The sequence below is a fragment of the Guillardia theta genome (genome assembly GCF_000315625.1).
Source record: "Guillardia theta CCMP2712 unplaced genomic scaffold GUITHscaffold_66, whole genome shotgun sequence".
Classification (NCBI taxonomy): Eukaryota; class Cryptophyceae; order Pyrenomonadales; family Geminigeraceae; genus Guillardia; species Guillardia theta.
In genome coordinates this window covers 442,952-454,645 of record NW_005434608.1, presented here as the reverse complement: position 1 = coordinate 454,645, position 11,694 = coordinate 442,952, and the positions used below count along the sequence as shown (strand labels likewise).

Sequence of the window (11,694 nt, the reverse complement as noted above, 5' to 3'; positions counted from 1 at the left end):
CCCCCTGTTTCCCTCTTGATCCTCCCTCCGCCTTGCGTTTCTCCTCTCGGTTCTCCTGCTTCTGATCCTTCAGCCGATGCCTCTGCTTCCTCTGCCATCACATCGGATATAAGTCCCCCTCCTTCTCTTCCCAGCTGACAACCTTGTGGTCGCTCATGTTGGCTGACATCGGTCATCAGCTGCGGCTTGCAGGGCACGTGGACTGGATGCGCCGGCACGGAATGCAACTCGCCGAGCAGTTCTCCATCATCTGGAACCCAGACAACCCCATCAAGTTCGAGGAGGACGAGGCATCGTCCCTGCCGCATGCTCAGGATGCTTCCGAGCCACACCAGGACGAAAGAAAGGGGAGGAATGGGAGTATTTCTCAGGGGCAGCCGAATGACGGGGAGGTTACAGTGGAGGAGGACAAGGAGAAGAAGAAGAAGACGAGACCGAAGAGGAGACGGCAGCAGACAAGTGGCCGCAGGAAGTGGCAGGCATGTCAGGACCCGGATCGGATCATCTTGTCGAGCGCTAGCGAGAGCGAGAGCGAGGAGGAGGGAGGCAGTGACTCGTGCACGGACGAGGAGGAGGCTGGAGGACCAGCAGCACGTGCAAGTCACCTCATCGACGACGGCGACAGCGACAGCGACGATGGTCTCGTTCCCTACCAGGTGGAGGAGAGCGAGCTTGAGAACTGCTTCGCCCGGCAGGCAGCAGTGGAGGAGAGAGACGTCGAGTCAGACCTGGTGCCCTTGCGGTATGGGGAAGGAAGAGTCTCCCTGCCTACGAACCTGCGGCAGTGCTTGCGAGGGCTGACCAGTCAGAACCCAGACGAGGTTTGTAAGAAGTAGGATAGGGGAGGAAGATGGGCAAGGAGCAGGAGCAGGAGCAGGAGCAAGAGCAGGAGCAGGAGGAAAGGGGGGGGGGAGAAGGAGCCTTTCTGACATTGACCCTGCAGATTGAAGCTGCCATGTTCGCTCTGCCAGAGCTTGTTGAGTCCTCGCACATGTTGGAAGGAGAAGACTACGCAGAGATCGCAAGTAATGTTCCCCTCCTCCCAGCTGTTCCCCTTCATCATTCCAGCTCCCTCCCTCAGCTGCACTGACATGTGATTCGACAGGAGCTCTGCTCAGGCTGCAGGACAGCTTCGTGATGCATGACTTTGCAGGGAGGAAACGCCGCGGACTCCTCGCGCTCTCAGTTGCTGACCCAGCCCACGTGGCTCAAGTTTTCATCAAGGTGGGCAGGAGGAGGAGGAGGAGGAGGAGGAGAGGGAGAAGGAGGAGAAGGAGAAGGAGGAGAGGGAGGACGAGGAGCTGGTCGGCTCCTGACTAGGGTCTCTCAGTGTGTGTGGAGCTCCAACGATTCTGTCGCCACTCGCGTTGACGCCATCGACGTGCTGGTGGACGCAGCGTTTCAACTCTCGTCCTTGCACAAGATGCCCGAGCCCCCGCAGATGGAGGAGGAGGGCGACACGCTGCCGAGCCTCGGCAAGACTCGTCGGTGGAGCAACAAGTCAAAGATCAAACGCCCGAGGCCGCAGGAGAATCAGTTCGGCAAGCACGCCAAGGCTTTCTTCTTCGGCATGCTGTCGGGTTGGAACGAGCAGACCTCTCAGCGTCTCCTCCACGTCGACATGTACATCCTCGGGCGGATGATCTCCAGCCTCGGCGTCTTCATCGAGTGCTGCGGCAACTCACCCGCTACCCCGATGCTCGCGTCGGGTCTCCTGGACCTGACCAGTCACCCCAGCTTGCGGCAGCATCGCGAGGTAGGATCTGAGAGCTCCTTGACCCTCCTGGGAGCTGAGAAACCTGCAGGCCTACATCCGCCGCTGCGTCTTCTTCGCTCTCGCGCGCATGCTCATGACGATACCCGACGAGCTCTTCACGCATCTGTTTGCAGACCGCTCGCTCGCCATCCAGTCCTGGTACGAGGAGGCCCTGAGGGAGGAGACGGACCTTGAGACGGTTCGACTTGTCCGGGGCGGTCACGCACTGCTGTCGCAGAAGCTCGCAAGCTCACTGCCCAAGATCACCGTACTCGATGGTTGAGGGTGAGATGCCGTGTAATTTAGTAAAGTTTCATTCAAAAAATAAAAGACATGTCGGAACAAAACTGATTACTCATTACACAGGATCAAGCTTGTTCGCCAATGATCCTGTGCTGCTGCTACAGAGAGAGTCGCTGTCTTTGTCCTCGCTGCTTCCAGCTGGATAGTACAAGAATTTCAAACGGATCTTTGAGTTCTCCCCTTTGCTGTTTCTCACTGTCTCCATCGTGTCAGGGAAGTAGATGTCATGCTCTCCGTCTAGCTCAGTCGTTCCGAGCTTCCCTCTGCTTATTTGTACAATCGCATTCCCCATGTGGTCGTCTTCGTCAAACCGATCCCAGTCCCACACCTGCACGCGACATTCCCCGCTGTCGAAGTTGGCAGGTATCTCGACCCGGAAGCTTTGTCGGAACACTGGGTCCAGAGAGTTCTTCACTACCTTGCTTCGAAACTTGTAGTCGCCGAACATGATCACGCAGTAGGCGTCGCAGGAACCTAGTCCTGTGTCCATCTTAGGCAGCTTAAAAGCTCTGCGGACAAATGTCAGCAAGGCTGTGAAAGCAAAGGGCAGACAAGCTTTGACCTGTCAAGAACGATTTCCATGTAGTTGACACCAGTGAAGAACATTTTCAGCCTGACTCTAATAGTGCTGATAACTCCCGCCTGAACTCCAACGACTTCAACTCCATCATCGCCAACCAGATGGAATGATTCTTCTTTTACATGCAGCCCAATCACGCTGCTGTCACTAGAAAAGTTTTGCTGTGCTCGCTCGCCGTCTTTCTTAAATGCAACTTCGTCATAGGCGTGAGCCGCAGCCTCTGGGGTCTGAAAGAAAGATGTTTCCACCCCATTGCTATCAAGACATGAACAACTCTGGTAGACTGTGCCTGTGCTTGCGCCGACAGAACGATAGAAGGCGCGATAGAGGCCATCCAGCCCTCTGGTAACTCCTCGCCAATTCACAACCCAGCCGATGGGAATGTTGACAGTGCCGATGACATAGTCGTCGCGATGTCGCTTCACAGATGATGGGGTATGCGCGACTTTCACCACCAGCACGTTCCACATGTTGTAGACGTTGAAGGAGCAGCTGAAATTCCAGCAGGGGTTGTAGTCCTTCCTGCTGATCTCTGAAGGGTGCTGCTCTTTGTTCAGCGAGCACATGCAATACGCGTGCGGCATCCCAGGTATCTCATCATCTTTCCCCGTGCTCCACATGACTGGCGGGAGGTTCTTGGCTCTGAAAACTTCCACGACAATCCGCGCGGCTGGTCCATCCTCCATCTTGGGCAGCCCCAGGGATGATACAGAAGCCGTTCGAAATGTCGCGTCTATTTCCCGCATCATCCTCCTCTCGCCGATGATCTTTGTTCCTGTCTCCTTGACATCGTCCGTGCCGTTTTCCCCATTCGCCGAGTTGGAATGATTACCATTCTCTTCTCCATTCTCACTGGCATTGATCGAATTTTGTGTTTCTGTCGTGAAGATCAATACTGAGCAGCTCCGAAAACATCTCCTCTTACCTGGTTGTTTCGAAGTTGTCTCATCGAGAAGATCAACTTCAATAGCCTATGAAACGCATGACAGTCAATGTCACACACTCTCTCAAAAATTACTTCGACCGATTTCAGATTTCGTTCGCAGAATTTGTTCAAATCGATGATAGCCGCTTCTACATAATCTGACGATTCTCCGGTGTAGTTCCATCGCAGATCCATATCCGTGAGCGTCATATTGTCTTGCATTGAATCCGCTAACATGCATATTCCTGGCCCTCTTATGTTGTTTCCCCGAAGATCAAGCTGCATTGTAAAATCGAGTCAAGGCCATCCTTACATTCAAATCAGACGATTGAAACTTACAACGAGCAAAGTCTTGTTGACTCTCAGAGTCTCTGATAGACTCGTTGCACCCGAGGCTCCAATCCTGTTGTCTTTCATTCGTAGCTCTTGAACGGAACAGTTGAGTCGCAACCCAAGCGACAAGACTCTGCAGTGATTGTCAGCGGTCAGCCGACAAGAAGGTCACATCCATCACCTTGCTTCAGCTGCTGTCAGATTGTTCTGTGATACATCAAGAAATAACAGGCTTTGAATGTAGCTCAACATTTGAGAGATAATGAAATATCCTCCAATTGAAATTTCTGGGTTACACGACAGTCGAATTCCATGTACATGATTTCCTCGCGCTGTTGACAGATTCAGTGACTTTCACGAGTCTAGTACAGCGAATACTTATTGAAAGAGTCTTCAACCATGTTGTGTCATCAAATTTTTTGTTTATGTTTGAGTCTGACATCTTGTAGTTGGGATCTTCCAGTGACAACAGTTCATCACACATTCGCCGAACTTTGATGTTGTCCATCGTGTGCGACTTGAACTTCGCAAATATCATCGAGCGGTGGGCAGACAAGCAAACATTCACCTGTCTTATCTCAAGCCTTGGTTTGACGACGTTCTCGAGGGCCCTTGGAAGCTTCAAGAGTGCTGGATGGTTTCCAGCAACCAGTGTGAAGTTAACAAGAGACCTAGCATTTTCTTTCAGGAGTGGAACAAAAATCGAGTCATTTGCACGACTGCGATTTTCCATCGCTCTGCATGAACAGGATCAGATTGTGCCATCGCGACAGACGCCATTGACCTTTGGTACCACTCATCTTCATCGTCGTCGTCCTTCCTACTGAATATGCTCATTCTCTTCTTCAAATTTTGAGTGATCATCTTTTTGACGGGCGTGCTTCTTCTGCGCTTGAGCTGTGCAAGTAGTCATGAGTTGTCTTCGCAAAGAACTTGTCCTCACATCGAGATCACTGCTGGAGGCGCTGTCTTCTCCATTCTTTCTGCTGAAAGATTGTTCGGTTCTCCAGCCCTCCTGATACGAGAATGTTTTAGTTTCACAAGTGCACATGGACTGACAAGCTTTACATCATCCTCAGATAGGACAGGTCGTGATACTCCACACCCCATGGTGCCCTCTGCGACCTCGCCCGCAACAGCGCGCTCCTGTGACCAGCGTTCGCTACGTGACTTTGCTGTCTATTGGGCTGAAACTGCAGCGCGAGCTGAGATCAGAGAGGGAGAGGAGCACATCGCTGAAGCATCTTCCTCGTCTCCCCCGGGCTCCATCGCAACCAGTTTCCGCGCATCAGCCCAGGCATCCGGTCGCTCAACTCCCGAACCAACCCCCTGTGCATTGCCAACTGCTAACCGACCCCACCCCCTTCAACCGACCCAACACCCTACCCCGCACATTTACCGCCCATGTACCTACCCTGGTTCTGTACAACACCCGATTGGACTACCCCTGTAGCAACGATACCCATGCTGTGATCTACCCTACCCCGTGAAATCCCATCCCTTACCCTCCCACAGAAGCACCCCATGGACCACCCCACCCACCTCGCTTTCGAATGTTTGGTTCAGATCTGACCCCTTCTTCCAGTCCACCCCAGGGCTCGAATCAATTAATAATTCATTATACCCCACCCCTCCATTCCAAGACTACCCCACCCCCCACTTCAGCCTCTGATCTTTCGTCAATCTCCGTTCCCCAAAAAGTTTACCTCCCTGCCTTTGACTACCCCACCCTGTTTCCACTACCCCACCCCTGCGTCTCGCCATGAGATCATTATTTGGCGCCCCTTCCTATGTTGAGAGCTTCGCTTTCGCCGAGAAATAGCACCGGTACTTCTACTGAGGGAATCCGGGGTCAATAACTCCAGGGGTGGTAAAGTCGTGGAAGTGAGGGGGTGATCGTAGGGACCGGATGGGGGTGGGGTAGTGGGTCATTGGAGGAGGCGGTTGATAGGTCCGGCAGAAACAAAAACTATTTGTACACAAAAACTATTTTTAGTATGGACCCCACCCCCTCAGTTCTGGCGGACTTTTCGCTCAAATTTCCTCCCCCTACCTCATGCTCCTAAGAGTTCTCATGTTGAAACGGTGGGTGGGTTGATAACCCTACCCCCCGAAGGATAAAATCTTTTCACTCAAGAATGATCAGGGTGGGCTCTAACCACAAGGGGAGGGAGAGTGGCAGGAAAGAGAGCGAGCGATGGCAGGATAGACTAGAGGGAGAGAGAGAGAGCGATGGCAGGATAGCCTAGAGGGAGGGAGGGAGAGAGAGCGATGGCAGGATAGACTAGAGGGAGAGAGAGAGAGAGCGATGGCAGGATAGACTAGAGGGAGGGAGAGAGAGCGATGGCAGGATAGACTAGAGGGAGAGAGAGAGCGATGGCAGGATAGACTAGAGGGAGAGAGAGAGAGCGATGGCAGGATAGACTAGAGGGACGAGAGAGAGAGCGATGGCAGGATAGACTAAGACGGAGGGAGGGAGGGAGAGCGATGGCAGGATAGACTAGAGGGAGAGCGAGAGAGAGAGAGCGATGGCAGGATAGCCTAGAGGGAGGGAGGGAGAGAGAGCGATGGCAGGATAGACTAGAGGGAGGGAGAGAGAGCGATGGCAGGATAGACTAGAGGGAGAGAGAGAGCGATGGCAGGATAGACTAGAGGGAGAGAGAGAGAGCGATGGAGGCTGAAGGTTCCTTGCTCCTCTGACTCCCAACGGAATCGCTTAAGACTCGAGTTTGGCAGACACCGAATTGGCTTGCAGTTACGAAAGTGTATTTACAGGATGAGGGAGCAGATTTGTAGAGATACCTAGCAAATATTGCTGTCACTTTCTGTAGCCCTTTTCCACCTGGCTACCTCGAACTATATCGCAATATGCCTCTGCAAGCAGATGTTAGTGCAGGGCTGATCATTTTCAAGATGTCAAATCTGAATGTCAGCTGATCTCTGAATGTCTGATCTACTTTGCCAAGGATGCCGAAGTCTTCAGGTTCAAGTCGGAAGCTCAGTCAGAGGAGCATGTCCTCAGACGTTGGAGCGATGACGCTCATGGAGAAACGCCTCTTGGAGAAGCAGACAAGGTCGAAACTAGTCCCTGAGGCTTCCCCTGACATGCTCTCGGGACAGCAAGTTCTTGCTAGACAGCGATATTCGAAACATCTTCCAGCAGTTCGACAGGTGCCGGCCCATCGTTATGAGCTCCGATGGTGACGTCGGCGTGCGGCAGAGACGGCAACGGATACCTCGGGGCAGCAGACCTTGCGAAAGTGTACAAGGCGATCGGAGAGAACCTCGATGACGACCTGGTCCGTTGCTCATGTGCGGGCCCCTTGCTGAGACAAAACCTGCCCCAGATCGACGAGCTCATCCGCGAGGCCGACAAGGACGGCGATGGGCAGATAGGTGAGGGAGGAAGGAGCCAGGGGAAGCGGCTTACTGGTTCGACAGCCTACCCTGAGTTCTATGCTCTGATCAAAGTCTTGGAGGCTGAGGGTGGGGGCATGCGCGACCCCAACGCTAAACCAGCACCAGTGCGCCAGGTGCTCCGATACAAGCATGCAGAGCTCTCCTTACACGTGATGCAGGTCAGCAAGAAAGGCAGAAAGGATGAAAGCTCCGATTCAGACGGGACAACAGAATCCTCGAGTGGCTCGTACTAGAGGCTTTCAACGGATGCGAGTGCTCTTGCTTCCTTCCTGTACATATGTAGACACCAGCGGGTTGTAAATTAGATCAAGAAGTTGAATCCAACGATAGCGAAATCGATTATTCCATGAATTCACGTATTCTTGGTGGTGTAGGGCGATTCTCCTTTTCTCATCTTTCTTTCACCGTCCGATTCTTCTTCCACTGCTTGTTTTTGTCTTGTCTTGTCTTATTGGTTGTTTTGTCTTGTTGCTTGCCTGGTCTCGTCTCGTCTTATCTCGTCTCCTCGTTTCTTGACGTCTTGTCGCTTGTCTTGTTGTCCTCCCTTGTTGTCTCGTTTGTTGTTTCACCTGTGGTTCCTCCAGTGGCCCAGCATGTCCATTCTTTCCATATTTTCAGTGAGGGGTAGGGGTTCTAAAGTATCATTGTACGGTGGGGTACATACCCCTACCCATAAGCTAAATGTTTTTTACAGAAGTTGGTACGGGGTAATTTGTCCATATCGATCATCAGAGGTAGGGTAATAGGCCTAGTTGTAGAGGGTGGGGTCAGGGTACTAGCCGTAAGAAATCGAAGGAATGGTGACATGGAATGGAAGCTCGAACGTGCGATGGAGGTCGGAGAGAGAGGAGGCGAGCGAGCAAGGAGGAGTAGGGATAGTGGGTCATGTCTTCGAGTGAAGTGGTTACAGGAACAGGAACGACAGAGGGCAGGGACACGGAAGTCAGCCGGTTGTGAGAGGTAGCGCCGGATGGAGTTGTAGGAGGACAAGGCGTAGCAAACGACTGAAGGAAAGCTCCATGCTCTTGTCGCTGATGACGTCTTTGCAGAAGCATTGGGTAGTTATGGCTCCGGTGATGATAAGGACATTAATCTTATCCTCCTTTGTAAGCAATCCCCAACCCCACTTGTTGCTCACTTTGATCCGATTTGTATCAGGTGCTTTCTCTTGCGCTTGCCTTCGAGGCCACCCACTTGAATGCTCTCAATTTGCTGTCATCTTCCACATCAAGTCGATGTGCGCTCTCTGCACGCTCTTCGCGGGTATGCAGGAACAGCAAAACTTCGTTGCGCATGGATGTATCTAACAACTCGGAAGAGGTGTTTTTCGCTTCTCTCTCTTCCAAGTTTGACTGAATCGGATTGGGTACAGGCGAGGCTAAACAAACAGAAGGAAGCAGAGATGCTGCTGGAGAAGGCGAGGAAGGCAGCGGAGGAAGCAGAGAAAGCGCAGCAGAAGGCAGCTTCCTTGAAGGGGTCGGAGTTGGACAAGTTCGCAGAGTTTGCAAGGAAGTATTCGAAAGAGAAGCAGATCCAGGATCTGAAGAACCAGGCAGAGAGCAAGGCAGGAGAAGCTGCAAGGCTTGCGGCTGCTGCAGAAAAGGCTGAGCGAGAGCGAGGAACCACCACGTTGGCGCAGAAGTACGCCGAAAAGTCCCGAGAGGCGATCTTGGAAGCGGACGACGCAGAGCGAAGGATCGCAACCTCAGACTTTCAGCATCACGCAGAAGCTGCGCATGACTACGCGCTCACCTACGAAGCTGTGATCGAATCCCTGAAGGATGTTCGCCTCGTCCCCGTCACCGGATCACGAACTGACATCTCAAGGACCACTGACGCTCTCGACGACCTCAAGGTCCTCCTGCCTCCCCTCCTTGTTTCCGTCCTGAGCTATCAACCTGGTAGACGGCAGGAAAGCTGCAGGTGTGGAACCGGCTGGATGCTGAGCTGGGAGCGATGGGCTTTCGAGGAGGCAACAGCCTTCCTCAGCTGTTGAGCGCCAGCAAGACCAAGGAAGGGAGCGTGGACGTCTCCTTTGGAGTCAGCTCCTACAAGGCCCTCCAGGTAGCTCCTCCTCCTCCTCCTCCTCCTCCTCCTCCTCCTCCTCCTCCTCCTCCTCCTCCTCACGCTCACCCTGTCTGTCTGTCTGTCTGTCTGTCTGTCTGTCTGTCTGTCTGTCTGGCTGCCTGCCTCGTATTGACGAGTTGCACCCAAGGTCAAGAACTCATTCTCAGGAGCTCTGCTTATGTTCGGAGGGCTGGGCCTGATCTTCGCCGGGTACTTGGAGAAGGTCGGAGCTCTTTCCAGCTCCTCCGCACAGACGTTTGCGGACCTGGGATACGGTGCCCTCCTCCTCAACATCGCATCTGGTTTCTTCGGGCAGCAAGTCAACGACTGGCTGGTGCAGAGGTGGAGGAGGCGGTGTGAGCGCTGCTGCAGGGTTGACGGAGGAGCAGGTTCTGGCAGTTGAACTACGATGACTACAAGGAGAGGGCCCTGGTATCCGAGGTAAGACTGGAGGAGGAGGGGGGAAGGAGCAGGCAGGGAGGAAGACGGGGGGGGGGGCGGGGGAGGGAAGGAGGGGGGAAGAGTGGAGGATGTGAGGAGGAGGAAGGAGGAGGAGGAAGAGGAAGGAAGGAAGGAAGGAAGGGAAGGATGGGGAGGAGAAAGGGAGGAGGGGAGGGGGCAGGGGGATGACGCAAGTCTAAAGGCGGCTCATCTCATGGTGGCGTACATGTGTGGCCTCCCAGTGCAGGAGTACCGCAGGTGCTGAGAGGGAGGGCGGGGAGGAGCGACGTGACGAGAGGAGCAGGGAGTACATCGGATATCCTCTGCGGACAAGGCCGACAGGAAGAGCTCAGGTCTTCTCGTCAAGGAGAGGAGACCCCGAGGTGGGCAGGAGCTGTCAGGGGGAGACTGTCGGTATGACGAGAGGCTTCAGGTGGTTCCCAGGAACCGTCCGCTCGGCCTGCCCCCCTGGGCGTCCCTGGAGAGTGAGATCCCGAGCGATGTGAGTAGAGGAGGCAGCAGGTTGTCGGCTCACGTTGTCCGCGAGTAGGGGGACATGATGTTCGGAGGGCTGAACCCGGAGCCGATCAGGAACGGGTACACGAGCAAGGAGATCGATCATCTCAGGTGCTGAGGGCGATGGGAAGCCTCTGCCTCCTTTCTCTGCTGTGCTCCTCTCTTGATGCTTCTTGTTGACTCCTGCTCCTGCTCCTGCTCCTGCTCCTGCTCCTGCTTCTGCTCCTGCTCCTGCTCCTGCTCCTGCTCCTGCTCCTGATCCTGATCCTGATCCTGCTCTTCGTGTTCGTAACAATCTTGCTCTCCTTCTCTTCGCCGTTACCTCTGATCGCTGTCTCCGTCTCCTTCGCGTCATCTGACGTCTGCTCGCCTCCAGCTTGACGCTGCTTGCGGGGCCGGTGGCGGAGTACATCAAGTTCGGAGGAAGCATCAACGGAGCTCTCTGCTTCCAGCAGCTCGACACCTGCATGCTCATGAGCTACGACGTGATGCAGCCGGAGAAGATGCAGGGGCAGGTGAGGGAGCGAGGGAGGGAACGAGGGAGTCGGGGGGGAGGGGGCAGGAGGAGGGAGGAAACGAGGGGGGCAGGAGAAAATGGGGGTGAAGGAAGGATTGGAATGCTCCGTGGAGGAAGTGACGGCGGAGCAGGCGAGGTGGGCGATCATCAAGCTGATGAGTGTTCTGACGAAGAACAAGAACAAGTTGTCGGCAACGGTGAGTTTGGAAGTGAGAGGAGAGGATTGACGACGAGGCAAGAGAGGAGGGGGAGGACTGTGCTGACCATGTCGGCAGGTGGAGGCGCTTCGACGGGAAGAGTCTCTTGTGGATGTCATTGCGATCATGGAGAGTACACCCAATTGATTGAAGGCTGAACTATACTTTTTGTCTCATCTTAACTTGAGTTGTATTCACATAATAGCCTGTCGACCTCTCACTGCGCAGCCCCAGCCATGCAGCAGGCAGTGATGCTGGAGACGATGTACTCTGCTTGCTCCAGGTCCCCGCAGCTGCAGCGCAAAGGCGTCAGAAGGAGGAGAGCGATAGGAGGAGGAGGAGGAGGAGGGCGATAGGAGGAGGAGGAGGGCGACAGGAGGAGGTAGTGACAGCATGGAGACAGGAAAAAGGGAGCGAAAGGCAGAGCGATAGGAGAAGCGTGCAAGCAGAAGAGACCGTTAGGAAGAGGATGGAGAGGTGGGGAGGTGGGGAGGTGGTACTCAATGGCAGCCCGAAAGCCAAGTACCGGGCAGCAGGGCTGCTGAAGAATCTACTCAAGAACATCGAGCTGCATGACGTTCTCAGTCGCACAGAGAGCATCCGAGAGGCTGTCGCTCATGCGATGGCGCGAGGTGACGA

At 54.2% G+C, this 11,694-nt stretch overlaps 4 protein-coding genes across 4 annotated transcripts in view; 3 read left to right on the top strand and 1 right to left on the bottom strand.

The window, feature by feature from the left end:
* Nucleotides 1–2,039, top strand: part of GUITHDRAFT_113416 (hypothetical protein) — a gene marked incomplete at both ends in the record, with an annotated part of 4,127 nt that extends 2,088 nt beyond the window's left edge. Inside the window, 6 exons of the mRNA XM_005827551.1 lie at nucleotides 180–821; nucleotides 944–1,025; nucleotides 1,106–1,224; nucleotides 1,331–1,756; nucleotides 1,806–1,955; nucleotides 1,995–2,039. Coding sequence (XP_005827608.1) covers nucleotides 180–821; nucleotides 944–1,025; nucleotides 1,106–1,224; nucleotides 1,331–1,756; nucleotides 1,806–1,955; nucleotides 1,995–2,039 — 1,464 coding nt within the window. The remainder of the gene's footprint in view (nucleotides 1–179; nucleotides 822–943; nucleotides 1,026–1,105; nucleotides 1,225–1,330; nucleotides 1,757–1,805; nucleotides 1,956–1,994) is intronic.
* A 75-nt stretch (nucleotides 2,040–2,114) lies between these two features.
* GUITHDRAFT_142716 (hypothetical protein) lies at nucleotides 2,115–4,761 on the bottom strand (the record flags this gene model as incomplete). The annotated part of the gene is made up of 8 exons (XM_005827550.1): nucleotides 2,115–2,568; nucleotides 2,622–3,516; nucleotides 3,565–3,610; nucleotides 3,658–3,843; nucleotides 3,904–4,030; nucleotides 4,079–4,104; nucleotides 4,466–4,568; nucleotides 4,682–4,761. The coding sequence occupies 8 exons, from the start codon at nucleotides 4,759–4,761 to the stop codon at nucleotides 2,115–2,117; spliced, it is 1,917 nt and encodes a 638-aa protein (XP_005827607.1).
* Nucleotides 4,762–6,864: 2,103 nt separating this feature from the next.
* GUITHDRAFT_113414 (hypothetical protein) lies at nucleotides 6,865–7,550 on the top strand (the record flags this gene model as incomplete). The annotated part of the gene is made up of 6 exons (XM_005827549.1): nucleotides 6,865–6,971; nucleotides 7,018–7,068; nucleotides 7,118–7,196; nucleotides 7,245–7,293; nucleotides 7,339–7,430; nucleotides 7,476–7,550. 6 exons carry the CDS (start codon nucleotides 6,865–6,867, stop codon nucleotides 7,548–7,550), a joined length of 453 nt encoding a protein of 150 aa, XP_005827606.1.
* A 1,060-nt stretch (nucleotides 7,551–8,610) lies between these two features.
* Nucleotides 8,611–11,202, top strand: GUITHDRAFT_113413 (hypothetical protein; the record flags this gene model as incomplete). The annotated part of the gene is made up of 12 exons (XM_005827548.1): nucleotides 8,611–8,637; nucleotides 8,690–9,172; nucleotides 9,223–9,381; nucleotides 9,533–9,726; nucleotides 9,774–9,825; nucleotides 10,028–10,083; nucleotides 10,130–10,208; nucleotides 10,259–10,327; nucleotides 10,376–10,452; nucleotides 10,718–10,856; nucleotides 10,990–11,055; nucleotides 11,134–11,202. 12 exons carry the CDS (start codon nucleotides 8,611–8,613, stop codon nucleotides 11,200–11,202), a joined length of 1,470 nt encoding a protein of 489 aa, XP_005827605.1.
* Between the last annotated feature and the right edge of the window lie 492 nt (nucleotides 11,203–11,694).